Below are 14,272 nucleotides of genomic sequence, written 5' to 3'. Positions count from 1 at the left end.
TAGTTCAGCTCAATGCCATTTTATTTCTTGTATGTAAAAAACCCAGATTATTTATAACCTCATAACACGATACTGAGTTATTTAGCTTAGTTTCGAGTAGGTCCAATTAAACTAAAGTAATTATTTAGCAAAATTGCTTACCTTGTAATAGGTGTTATCCCAGGACAGCAGGATGTAGTCCTCACATATGGGTGACGTCATGAACGGAGCCCTAGTGAGGGAAAGCTTTCTGTCAAAGTTTCTAGAAACGTTTGACTGGCCTCGAGAGGCCACTGAGCATGCCCAGCATGCTCTGATATTCTCTGCCACAGGTGTCTCTCTTCAGTCTCATATGTAGCAAAAGCATTAGCAAATGTAAAATAAGAAAAGGTATGAGACCCAACTCGACGGGGTGGTGGGTGGGTTCCGTGAGGACTACATCCTGCTGTCCTGGGATAACACCTATTACAAGTTAAGCAATTTTGCTTTATCCCAGGACAAGCAGGATGCTAGTCCTCACATATGGGTGATTAGCAAGCTAAAGGCTGATTCAGTTTGTAGAGAAGCAACAGGTAAGTATTGTTGCTGAACTGAGTCAGCCGAAAATCACAGCAGGTTGGATGTGGAAGGAGTTGGGTTTATACTGGAAACAAATTCTTTAAGACAGATTGTCCATAGGCTGAATCTTGTCGTCCCTCTTTATCTAAGCAGTAATGAGCTGCAAATGTGTGAAGAGAACTCCATGTTGCTGCTTTACAAATGTCCAGAATTGGCACTGAACGATAGTGTGCTACTGAGGTTGACATTGCTCTGACTGCATGTGCCGTTACTCGCCCTTGGAGAGGAAGGCCTGCTTGTTCATAACAAAACTGTATGCAATCTGCTAGCCAGTTTGATAAAGTCTGTTTACCCATAGCTTTACCTGGTTTGTTTGGATCATAAGAAACAAAAAGTTGCTTAGATTTTCGGTAGACTGCTGTGCGGTTTACGTAGAAAGACAATGCACGCTTGCAGTCTAAGGTGTGTAAGGCTCGTTCGCCTTGATGAGAATGAGGCTTTGGAAAGAACGTGGGTAAAATTATGGATTGATTCAAGTGGAATTCCGTAACTACCTTGGGAAGGAATTTTGGATGTGTTCGGAGAACCACTCTGTCATGTAGAAACCTAGTGTAAGGTTCATATGTGACCAGTGCTTGTAACTCACTTACTCTCCTAGCTGATGTAATGGATATGAGGAAGATAGTCTTTCACATGAGAAATTTAAGATCACAAGAATTTATGGGTTCGAAAGGGGAACGCATGAGTCTTGTTAAGACCAAGTTCAGGTCCCATGTAGGGACTGGAGGCCGAATTGGTGGTTTAAGTTGAGTTAAACCTCTCATGAACCTAGTGATAAGAGGTTGTGTAGATATTGGTGCATCTCCCATTCTGTTATGGTAAGCAGAGATTGCACTCAGGTGAACTCTTACAGATGAAGTCTGGAGACCAGAGTCTGAAAGATAGTATAGATAATCTAAAAGAGAAGTAGTGGGGCAGGTGAAAGGATCAATACTCTTTTGTCTGCACCACAGGGTGAATCTCTTCCATTTAGAAGAATAGTTCTTTCGTGTGGAAGGCTTACGTGAAGCTATAAGTACTTGAGTTATATTGGATGAAAGATTGCGTGGTTGTAAGATCAAGCTTTCAACATCCATGCTGTTAGGACTAGGGATTGGAGGTTGGGATGGTGCAACCGACCCTGATCCTGAGTTATGAGATTGGGAGCTACTCCCAGACGAATGGGATCCCTGACTGAGAGGTCTAGCAGTGTGGGAAACCAGACTTGTCGAGGCCAATAGGGGGCTTTGAGTATCATGGACCCCTTGTCCTGTTGTAGCTTCACGAGAGTTTTGGTTATGAGCGGTATCGGGGGATATGCGTATAGTAGGCCTGAGTTCCAACGACGAGCAAAGGCGTCTCTGGCAGGTTGGTTCTTCTGTTGGTGTAAGAAGCAGAAGTTTTGCACTTTGTGATTCAGATGTGAGGCAAAGAGGTCTATTGCTGGTTGACCCCAACGTTGGAAAATCCTGGATGCTATTACAGGATTCAGTGACCACTCGTGTGGTTGGAATTGACGACTGAGTTTGTCCGCTACTACGTTGTGAATGCCTGCTAGATATGTGGCCCTGAGAAACATTGAGTGGTTCAGGGCCCAGCCCCAAATCTGTGCAGCTTCTTGACAAAGGAGATACGAGCCTGTACCTCCCTGTTTGTTGATGTACCACATGGCTGTGTTGTCCGTTTGGATTAGAACCGTCTTGTGAGAAAGGCAGTCCTTGAATGCATAAAGCGCATACCGTATAGCTCGAAGTTCCAGAAAATTGATTTGAAATGTTGCTTTGAGTCTCGTCCAAGTCCCTTGGGTTTGGAGTTTGTCTATATGCGCTTCCCAACCCAAGGTGGATGCATCTGTAGTTAAAGTTATTTGTGGTATTGGTTGTTGGAAGGCTAGGCCCTTGTTTATCCACCATAGTAGAGAGGAACGTAGCTGGTGGGTAACTTGAATTGGAGAATGCATTGGTTGAATGTCTTGGATCCATTGGGATCGTAGAGTCCATTGGGTTATTCGCATAGCAAGTCGCGCCATTGGAGTGACGTGTACTGTGGAGGCCATATGGCCTAGTAAAGTCAGGAATTGGAGAGCTGTTGCTCGTTTCTTGGAGTGTATGGAACTTGCCAAAAGGGAAAGTGTGTCTGCCCGATCCTCGGGGAGAAAAGCCCTTGAGAGTGTGGTGTTTAACTCTGCTCCTATGAATTGAAGTAGTGGAGATGGAGTGAGGTGAGACTTTTGATAATTGATGAGAAATCCCATGGAGTGAAGCAGAGTAATTGTGTAACTGAGGGATGTTAGAGCTCCTTGTTGAGATGGGCTTCTTATGAGCCAGTCATCTAGATATGGAAAAACATGGACATCATGTTTGTGCAAATGTGCAGCTACGACAGCTAGGCATTTTGTGAATACTCTTGGAGCAGAGGTTAGTCCAAAAGGTAGAACCTTGTATTGGTAATGTTGATGGCCTACCATGAAGCACAGGTATTTGCGGTGAGGTGGAAAGATTGGTATGTGAGCATAAGCATATTGAAGGTCCAGAGAACAAAGCCAGTCGCCTTTTTGAAGAAGTGGAAGTATGGTACCCAGAGAAATCATTCTGAATTTTTCTTTTCGTAGAAATTTGTTGAGATTTCTGAGGTCTAGAATGGGACGAAGGCCTCCAGTCTTCTTTGGAATGAGGAAGTATCGGGAATAGAATCCTCTGCCCCTCTGAGAGCGAGGTACGAGTTGTATAGCTCTTGCTTTCAGAAGGGTGGATAATTCTGTTTGTAGAGTGAGAAGTTGAGATTCTGTTTGCGTGAAGAATCTTGGAGGATTTTGTGGAGGAAGTGATAGGAAGTTCAGTTTCTACCCTCGAGATATTACAGAGAGTACCCACTGATCTGATGTGATTGCTTGCCAATGTTCCTGAAAAATTTTCACTCTTCCTCCTACTGGTAGGTGTGATTGAGGATTTGATGACTTGGCCTGTTCTCTGGATTGAGTTTCAAAAGCCTGTTGCCGGTCCTGTTTGTGGAGGAGGCTGTGGCCTAGTTGTTTTAGGCTGTCTGGCCTGAGAGCGTTGTAGTGGTCTTGTAGATCTTCCCCTAGAAGCCTGGGGGTAGTATCTTCTTGGCCTATAATAGGGCCGCCTAGTATCCCTTCGAGGGAACCGACGAGGAGGCTGAGGGACAGTATCCTGTGATGTTTGAGACAACTGTCGAAGGGTTTCTGAATGGTCCTTTAGCTGCTGGACTGCTTCCTGGACCTTGTCCCCAAACAAATTGTCCCCTTGGCATGGTAGATCAACTAGTTTGTCTTGCACTTCAGACCTAAGGTCTGAGGCCTTTAGCCATCCCCATCTTCTTGCAGTAATTGCCGTAACTGCTGCCCTGAAAGATGTCTCGAAGTTATCATATACCGCCCTCACCTCGTGTTTCCCAGCCTCCAATCCTTTATTGATGATAGACTGTGCCTGCTCTTGCAATTGGGAAGGGAGAGAGGTGATAAGCTCTTCCATATGCTTCCACATATTTCTTTGATATTGCGTGATATATAATTGATACGCAGAAATTCTAGAATTGAGCATTGCACTTTGAAACATCTTCCTGCCTAAGGCATCAAGAAAACAATGGTCTTTGCCTGGTGGATTGGAGGAGTGTGGACGGACTCTCTTTGATTTTTTCTGTGCTGATTCTACCACAACAGATTGGTGTGGTAGTTGCTGTTTTTGGTAACCTGTAACTGGCTGTACCAAGTAGGTAGAGTCTATTCTCTTGTTGACTGCAGACACTGAAGATGGATGTTCCCATATTCTACTCTGAACATTTAAGAGGACCTCATGTATTGGAACAGCTAAGACCTGCTTAGGTGGGTCCACGAACTGTAATACCTCTAGTGTCTGTTGTCTTGTGTCTTGTTCAGCTGAAAGTTTAAATGGAATGGAGTCTGCCATATCCTGAATAAAGGAAGAAAAGGAAGAAAAGGAAAGATTTTCAGGGGGAGATCTTTTCCTAGGATCAGGAGGAGATGGATCCGAAAGAAAATCCTCCGAAGAATCAGATGGTTGATCGTCCCGGGAATCCTCTGGGTCCTCTCTATAAGGAGATCTTGCAGTTGGCTTAGGATGGTGAAGGCCTGAAGGGCCTGGCTGAGAATCAACGACGGGAAAAGTTTGAAAAGTATCTTGAGACGTTTTCGGTGGTAGAGTATCGATAACTTTTTGGTATCTTTCCAAAAGTTGTCGATAAAACTCTAAATTTCCTGTCCCTGATCAGGAGGTTTCAATGTCATCGCGTGTTCAGTTGTCGGCATCGAGGGAATCGGACGAGTCGTCCTAGACAGTGTCAACGACATCGATGGTCCAGTCATAGAGATTGGCATCGAAGAAGTGGATGGTATTTGAGCATAAATCAACGTCGATGCCGTTATAATTCTCAGTACTCGAGAAGTCGATGTCATTGATGACATCGGCATCGGTGATCCCACCGGCATCGGTATCTCTACCGGCATCGATGCTGGTTGCATCGGCATCATCGCCGGAAAAACTTGTTCTTTGAACGTCTGTAGCACCGCTTGTCTGATTAAATCAGATAATTCCGGCTGTACAGCTGCTGTTGATAATGCAGGTGTAAGCGGTGGCAGTGGCTGCGATGTTATGTCCTGAGAAGGAACGTGCGGCATCAATGGTGAAGGCCCAGGCGGTGATGCGACCGATGTATCTTGAATACGTGGCCGCTTTGTCATCGACTCCTCTGGGGATGTCGAGGTCGATGGTTCCGGGTGTCGATGTTTGGCTTTCGTATGTTCTGCCGACTTAGTCAATACGACGGCGGGGACGGTTGATCACCGGATCCTTGCGGTTGAGATTTTTTAACTAAGAGGCGTCTAGTCGTTCCGGCCGGAGACGACTTCGATGATTTAGACTGTGAAGATATCAGCTGCAAATGGAATAGATGTTCCATTTTTTCTTGACGAGACCTTTGAGTTTTAGCAGACATTTCACCACATTTATCACAGTTCGTGATATTGTGGTTTTTGCCCAGACACACTACACATTCTAAATGTGGGTCGGTAATCGACATCGTTTTAGTACAAACGGTACATTTTTTTAAAACCGGTCGCCATTTTAAGTCAACAGCCGTCGAGTAAAATGGGAGTTCGTGAGAGAAAAATTCTTTCTTAATATAATTCGAGAGAGGTACTCACCAGCCGGTGGTAACAAACCTCGGAGAGATTATGTGAGAGAGAATATCAATAGAATAATTATGTGTCTATTTAGTCACTTGAAAAACCGTAACGGCTCATGACCCGCGATGCTAGTGGCAGCGCGGAAAAGAAAAGACTGAAGAGAGGCACCTGTGGCAGAGAATATCATAGCATGCTGGGCATGCTCAGTGGCCTCTCGAGGCCAGTCAAAAGTTTCTAGAAACTTTAGACAGAAAGTTTTCCCGCACTAGGGCTCCGTTCATGACGTCACCCATATGTGAGGACTAGCATCCTGCTTGTCCTGGGATAATTATTATTCTCCCCTTTCCAAATAATTGGTTCTGTCTGTTCCTTTCAGCTTCCAGCTAAATGGAACTGGATTCTACTGGGCTATGGATGCATATGCCTTCATTTGCAACCATCTGGGATGTTTTTCTCCCTATTTTTATACCCAACTTTGTCCAAACTTTGCAGTGGCAGTTCCTGGCTGGGGGCCACACAAATGGTTTCCTCTGGAAGTAGTCTAACACAAACACCAAGGCAATGGCTATCAACCCAGCCCCCCCCCCCCCGCAGCATCCTAAGTTATGGAACTTGTTGCTAGAAAATGTTAAGGCTAGTAGCATAACCGTTTTAAAAAAGTTTTGACAAGGTCCATAAATAATCAGCTGTCAGATAAACAGATTTCTCCACCTCTAAATTCTTGAGAAGAGCAACAACATTTTCATACTGGGATTCGCCATGTACTTTAGTCAACCCAGCGTAGCCACTGTTAGGGACAGGAAGCTGGGCTTGGTAGACCATTGGTCTGACACAGCATGGCATTTTCTGTATTCTTATCCACAGTTTCATCTGGCCTACAGAGCAGAAGCCTGACCTTGGAATAGCATCAAGGTCTTCCTCATGGCAGTGTATAGTACTTTAACTGAATCAGCAAGCTAGCCATTACTTTACCCTTTTTTTTTTTTTTTTTACTACATTGAAATGTAACAACTTCTACAATGGTGGAAGTTTATGTTACCTGTATGGCATACAGCATAAACCCCTTGAAAAAATGCAGATGCAAAAAGATACCTGCAACATATTAGCAGTCTGTACTTAAGAGCTTGCTCTAGAATGCACATTTTGTATATCACCACCATAGTGAAACCACACATTTATAGAAAACCAAAAGGGAACATGTTTTCTGCAAATATTCTTCCCTGTAATTAAAGTATGCCAATTACCTGTCTATGCAGGTCGTGTTCATTGAATCCAAACGCATATAGAACATCTCAGTGGCTTGTGCAAGCTGTATATTTTACTATTAAGGAAGAGGGACAAATTTCATTTTTAAAGTTATATGAGAGCAAAGGAAGAGATGAATTTTGCAAACCAGCAGTTCTTTTAAATGGGAGCTTAATGCTGAAGTATGCTTTTCTAAAACAAAAATTAGACATTTTGATGGATTTTTACGTTACTGCTGTACATTTCAACTATTGCTCAATAATAATTTATAAAACCCACCATAAACAAAATTCAGAAATACTGGGGCACACCACCTAAATGCACTGTTGTGATTTTTCAGCTGCCAGGCACAGCAGCATAAGTCCAGGCAGTGCACAGAGTCTTCCAACAAATTTTAAAAGAAAACAGAGAAAAATAGCTATATGGCTTTGTTAGAGATGGCAGATCAAATTCAAGGATTAATTGAAAATTCTAGCTTCCTGGAACAGAACACTTAGCAGACAGAAATTGGACCTGGCTACACTAAAATCTTCACCCTCATCTGCAGTCATAATGAAAATATGAGGAAAAAGTGGTAGCAAAAAGGTAAAAATAACTATGACATGCACCTATATTGCGCTCTTACAGTGAGTTCTCATATTCAACAACTAAGTATTTTAAAGCTTCTCATGGTGAGTTAATATGGAAACCTTTTTAAAATGTATTGCCCAACTGCAAATTTTGTACTCCTCTTACTGCACTTAACCTGTAGTAATTTTTGGTGTAATATTTCTGCATGGTGGTAACTTGCATGGAATGACAGCTAACTGCCCCCCCCAAAAAAGAAACACTTTGCTGAGCAGACTGGATGGTGTGGGTCTTTATCTGTTGTCATTTACCATATTTTGTACAAACAAGCCTGAATGTAAATTCATATCTGAACTGCAACATTAGCAAGTTTACTTGTTTCTTCATTAGGAGAACCTCCTTAAAAATAAAGGGAAAAGTGGAATATGGGCAGCACAGGGGAGAAAAGGGACAATCTTGTGTTATTCTATCAATTGGATTTTTTTTTTCTAGCTTCCTGATGCTACCCTCTATGCTTACCTTTGAACAGAGTTCTCCGTAGACAGCAATATGAATTAGCCATAATGCCTGGGTAACAACATCCGACTGACACAGACCCAGCTTTCAGAGTTTATGCACACTGTCTCATGAACTCCCTCAGTCTTTTACAGAATTTAAGCTATAATGAGTCAACTCTCCAGGAAGGCAGGCAAGTATCAAATATGTTTTATTTATTCTGTCTACTGAGAGCCCTGTTTACAGTAAGCAAACTTTCTTTCTCCATCAAACAGACACAAATTAGCCATAATGTGCACAGAGTAGCAAGCTGAGGTTTGTATAGAGGAGCATTACTTAAAGACAACCTGGCCCCATCAAGTGGAGAATGAAGTATGGAGTGAATAGGCTGTACAAAACTGCTTTGCTGTCTCCTCAGAATGTATTGGCCAGACAGTAGTGGGACATGAAGCTGTATGGAGACAATCAAGTGGCAGCTTTGCAAATCTTTTCAATCAAAGTTGCCCTGAAGTTAGCCCACTGAAGTTGCCATGGCTCTCACTTAATGAGCCTTGACAAGAGTCTGCAATCTATAAAACAGTCAGAGGTTTGAAATGCCACAGTCCTTCCATGAATTTTGGTACCAAGGGGTGGAGACAGATCAGAACTCCTTCCAACTGCTGGTGATACACCTCACTGACACAGAAACTTTGAAGGAAGAGGTGCTAAAGCCTGAGGACAAGAGGCAGAACAGATGCTAAAGCAAGTCCCTTAATACCATAGGACAAAGAATCACACCGACTAATCCTATACCAAGTCAAGAACTTCTTCCATCTGAAACTGTAGATTCTTCTGATTGAAGGTATACTGTTAGAAAACAAAATATCCTCCACCTTCTTTGGAACATGTAAGAAGGAAACTACTGTGCATTCAACATCCATACCATGAGGATCAGCATTGACAGTTCTGGACAGCCAAGCCTGCTGTACTCCAGAATGATGGGATAATTCTAATAGAACTGGATAAAGAAATGATAGATGGATGACATATGGTAACCACACTTGCTATGGCCAGGTGGATATTAAGATTATCCTCACCTTCTCCCAAAGGACCTTCTGGACAATTTTCGCAATTAGATGAACTGATGAACAAGGATCGGTGTTGGGACCGGTCCAGTTCAATATCTTTGTGAGCAACATCGCGGACGGGATAGAAGGTAAGGTTTGTCTTGAGGATGACACTAAGATCTGCAACAGAGTGGACACGCCAGAAGGAGTGGAGAAAATGAGACGGGATTTAAGGAAGCTGGAAGAGTGGTCGAAGATATGGCAGTGGAGATTCAATGCCAAGAAGTGCAGAGTCATGCATATAGGGTGTGGAAATCCGAAAGAACTGTATTCGATGGGGGGTGAAGGGCTGATGTGCACGGAGCAGGAGAGAGACCTTGGGGTGATAGTGTCTAACGATCTGAAGTCGGTGAAACAATGTGACAAGGCGATAGCTAAAGCCAGAAGAATGCTGGGCTGCATAGAGAGAGGAATATAGAGTAAGAAAAGGGAAGTGATTATTCCCTTATACAGATCCTTGGTGAGGCCTCACCTGGAGTACTGTGCTCAGTTCTGGAGACTATCTCCGAAGGGACAGAGACAGGATGGAGGCAGTCCAGAGAAGGGTGACCAAAAAGGTGGATGGTCTTCATCAAATGACTTAAGAGGAGAGATTGAAGAATCTAAATATGTACACCCTGGAGGAAAGGAGAAGCAGGGGTGATATGATACAGACTTTGATACTTGAAAGGTTTTAATGATCCAAAGTCATCGACAAACCTTTTCCATTGGAAAAAAAAAAAATCAGCAAAACCAGGGGTCACAATTTAAAACTCCAGGGAGGAAGACTCAGAACCAATGTCAGGAAGTATTTCTTCATGGAGAGGGTGGTGGATGCCTGGAACACCCTTCCGGAGTAAGTGGTGAAAACCAAAACTGTGATGGATTTCAAAGGGGTGTGGGATAAATACTGTGGATCCATAAAGTCTAGAGGATGTGAATGAAGAGAAGAGGCACAGGGGGGCTTGCGGGAACGACAGCTACTACCTGGATATTAATACCCTTATTCAATAAACATACACACGGTTAATGCAATTCCAACATTGCTCTATGCTTCAACGGCAAAAGGAAATGTGGAAAAAAGGATTTGCATTCACAAAAAAGTAGGGGAGAAGCTTGCTTGTTGCGGCGGTTACTACCCCAAACCAAATAAGCCTGATACTTCACTTTCAATGCATATCCAGCATAGCCCTCTGCTTCAACAGCAGGGGGGAATGAAGAAAAGAGGATTTATATTCAGACAACAACCAACAAGGACTGAATCGCATAGTCTGGGTAAACAAATAAGCGTGGGTGTAGCTTGCTTGTCACAGAGGTCACTACCCCAAATTAAGCCTGATACTTCACTTGGAATACATATCCAGCGCAGCTCACTGCTTCAACGGCAGGGGGAATGAAGAAAAGAGGATTTATATCCAGCCAACCAACAAGGACTGAATTGCACAGGCTGGATAAATAAGCGTGGGAGTAGCTTGCTTATTGCGGCGGTTACTACCCCTAACCGATTAAGCTTGATACTTCACTTAGATGCAGCTCCAGCACTGCTCTCTACATCAACAATGGGGGTGGAAGGTAACTAGAACCAAAAAGTTACTAAAAAGGGCCAAGAGCAACAGATAAGTATGAGAAAAAATAAGTGTGGAAGCTTTCTGGGCAGACTGGATGGGCCGTTTGGTCTTCTTCTGCTGACATTTCTTTGTTTCTATGGTGGATATGCATAGAATAGCTGGATATTCTGACTTGTTTCTGATAAACTGGAAGCTAATCTGTAGACGTTCAGATGCACGAAGCAGAACTTTCCGATTTACCTGTCAACCTCTGAGGCAAACAGGTCAATCACCGGCTTCCCCCAACAATTAAACAAGTTGTCCACTACTTCTTGATCCACTTGCATGGTTGCAACAACTGCTAAGGTGGTCCACCAATGTGTTCCAGATTCCCGGCAGAGAGGTTGCCTGAAAATGAACAATGTGATGTCCTGCCAGTGACCAGAATCGAATGGTCATCTGGCAGAGGAAGTAGGAGCCTGTATCCCCTTGCTTTTTAGAACATGACCACTTGGTTGTAAGAATTAAGATTTTCTTTCCCAAGATAAGGTGAGAGAAAGCCCTCAGAGCATAGTGAATTGTTCTCAGCTCCAGGTGGTTGAATTGCAGGTGACTTTTCAATGAGGATCAAAATCTTTGGATTCACTCGCACTGGTGCTTATCTACCAACCCTTGGTGGAGATGTCGGTAGACAGTCATTTGATTAGGTGGGACAAATAGCAAGAGACCCACCTTTAGAACGTAAGGATTCATTCACCACTAAAGGGAGCCTTTCATTCTGGAGGTCTCAGAGATTTGGTGTGATAAAGACGACTCCTGAAATAATTGAAGGCCCAGCATTTTCAGACAAGTTAGAGGAATCACACATACTGCAGCCACCATATGTCTGAGAAGAATCAGGACCTACCTTGCTAACGCTCAGTCAGATTGAAGGAAGGCCTTTACTAGGTCCATCAGCAATATGACTCATGACAGAGAAACATCTTTTCCTGAAGAGAGTCTATCCAGACTCGTATAAACTGAATTCTTTGAACTGGAAAATGAGGTTGCTTACCATAAATGGGGTTCTCCATAAACAGCAGGATGAATTAGCTATGACAGGAAGGTAAGATTATCCAATGGCATCAAACAGGCCACTCTAAGCACAGTAGAGCTTTTGCTCCATTGAGCATACTGAATTGTGAGCCCCTCTGTTACCTGTAGAGCTTAGCTTTAGCTATTTGGTCGATTGTCCAGGTAGAGGAGCCGGTATTAAGCATGGCTAATTCATCCTATCAAGAATCCCATTTATGGTAAGCAAACTTGCTTTCTCCATCAACAAGCAGGGCTGAATTAACATTGATACATGAAGAGTTCCAAGCTGAGGGCAGCAGCATTGTACTTACTGAAAAAGCAGTCCAGACTGCAGATGCCATCCTTGTGGAGAGCAGACTATTGGGTGAACAGACTGCACAAAACTGATTGTCCTAAGTTACTGTCACTTCTTCAAAACTTGTCCATATAGTAATGGGATGTGAAGGTGTGAACTGATGGCCAAGTTGCAACTTTGCAAATGTCAATGGACATAGTTCATAGATGAACCAGAGGTAGCCATGGCCCTTATTTGATGGGCTTTGAGACTAATCTGGAGATCAGACAATGCATAACAATGTGCAATGCAGTCTGCCAGCCAACTTGACAGCCTCTTCCTTTCCTATCCTGCTGGGATCATAGGAGAAAAATAGTTGGGATGCTTGCCAATGTGGTAGAGGTCTTTGCAGGTAGTAAGCTATCACCCTCTTACAAGTCCAATAAATGAAAAGCTCTTTTACCCCGTACATATATGGTGTTGGAAACAATATTGGCAAGATAGCTTCATTGATGTGGAATGCAGAAACAACTTTCGAGAGAAACTTCAAGTGAGTTCAAAGCACCACTCTAATATGAATAAACTTCAGATAAGCGAAGCAAGGCTTGCAACTCGCTGACCCTCCTCGTTTAAGTGATGGCTACTAAAAACACTTTTTTTAGGTGAGGAACTTAAGCAGAAGAGAGTCCAATGGTTCAAAAGAGTTTCACTAACTGTGCAAATGTGACATTAAAATCACAGGATTGCAGACTGAAACTGGAGTACTGTATGCCATAATCCTTTCATGAACTTCAAAACTAGGGGATGAATGGAGAATGGCTTTCCATCTATGTATGGATGATAAGCCGCAAAAGCACTTAAGTAGAAGTGCAAAGACCAGAGGAAGATAGGAAGAACCTGTCGAAGAATAGACTTAGCAAATGGATATAGAGATATTGACTGGTATCAAGTGAAGAATCTCTTCGACTTAAAAGCATATGACTTTCTGGTTGATTGTTTCCTTGCAGAATTCAAGATATCCTCTACCTCCCTTGGGTAGGGCACAACCTCCATGCTGTCAGGTTGAGATGAGGTGCATCATCCCCTCTCCTGGGTAAGGAACAGCAGCACGGTTCCCAAATAAGTTGGAGGCTATGTAGAGTGTCACACAAATACCTGAGTTTTGAATTTCAAAAATACGGATTTTGACAAAATGCGGATGTTCTTGGAGGAAGAACTAGAAGATTGGGAGAAAATGGGTAAGGTAGAACAGTGGGCTAAATTAAAAGTGACTATTACAAAGGCAACAAATCTGTACGTTAGAAAAGTAAACAAAAGAAAGAGGAAAAAAAACCCCAATCTGGATCTCAAAGGGGGAGGCCTAAAATAATGGCAAAAAGAACAGTGTTCAAGTTTAAAGGATCCCAAAAAGAGGACACAGGGAAGAAATCCTGATGAAACAGATGAAGAAAGAAATCAGAAAAGCAAAAGATCAAGCAGAGGAAAGGATTGTCAAAGCGGTAAAGCAAGGTGGCAAAACATTTTTCAGATATAATTCAAAGAAAGAAAGGAAGCTCAAAGTGGAAAAGTGAAATTGAAAGATGAGGAGGAGCAATGTGTGGAGAGAGACAAAGAAATGACAGAAATAATAAACAAATACTTTGGTATTCACAAAAAAAAACCAACAACCCCTGGAGAAGGACAGTTGCTGGTTGAGAACAAAGATGGGGGTGGAGTAGACAAAACTCAGTTTACAGAAGAGAACATATGGGAAGAGCTAGGAAAACAAAGTGGGCAAGGCTATGAGAGATACATCCCAGAATACTGAGGGAGCTCAGAGATATTCTGGCAGGTCTACTGAAAGACCCATTCAATAGATCCCTGGAAATGGGAGTGGTACCATGTGACTGGATAAGAGCTTGGTAGTCCCACTTCACAAGAGTGGGACCAAGCAGAGAGGAGGTTGGAAACTACAGGCCAGTTAGCCTCATCTCAGTGGTGGGAAAATGTAATAGAGACGCTGCTGTGGAAGGCATAGAAGGTTTGTCTATTTGCAGTTGATGCTAAGATTTGCAACAGAATGGATATGCCTGAAGGAGTAGACAGAACGAAAAGTGATTTAAGAAAGCTTTAAGAGTGGTCGAAGACTTGGTAGCTGGGATTCAATGCCAAGAGGTTCAGAGTCCTATATCTGGTGTGCAGTAATCCAAAAGAGCTGTCTGTGATGGGGGTGAAAGTCTAATGTGCAGGGACTGGGAAACAGCCC

General features: G+C 43.1%; 1 protein-coding gene across 3 annotated transcripts in view; it reads right to left on the bottom strand.

Annotated features, from left to right (window-relative positions):
- NCBP1 (nuclear cap binding protein subunit 1) overlaps window positions 1-14,272 on the bottom strand; it is a 437,475-nt gene that overhangs the window by 145,798 nt on the left and 277,405 nt on the right. For all 3 annotated transcript variants that reach the window (XM_029603603.1, XM_029603613.1, XM_029603623.1), the window contains one exon: window positions 6,985-7,049. In XM_029603603.1, coding sequence (XP_029459463.1) covers window positions 6,985-7,049 — 65 coding nt within the window. The remainder of the gene's footprint in view (window positions 1-6,984; window positions 7,050-14,272) is intronic.

This window comes from Rhinatrema bivittatum, chromosome 1, assembly GCF_901001135.1.
Source record: "Rhinatrema bivittatum chromosome 1, aRhiBiv1.1, whole genome shotgun sequence".
Classification (NCBI taxonomy): Eukaryota; Metazoa; Chordata; class Amphibia; order Gymnophiona; family Rhinatrematidae; genus Rhinatrema; species Rhinatrema bivittatum.
This window is presented reverse-complemented; position numbering and strand designations above follow the sequence as displayed.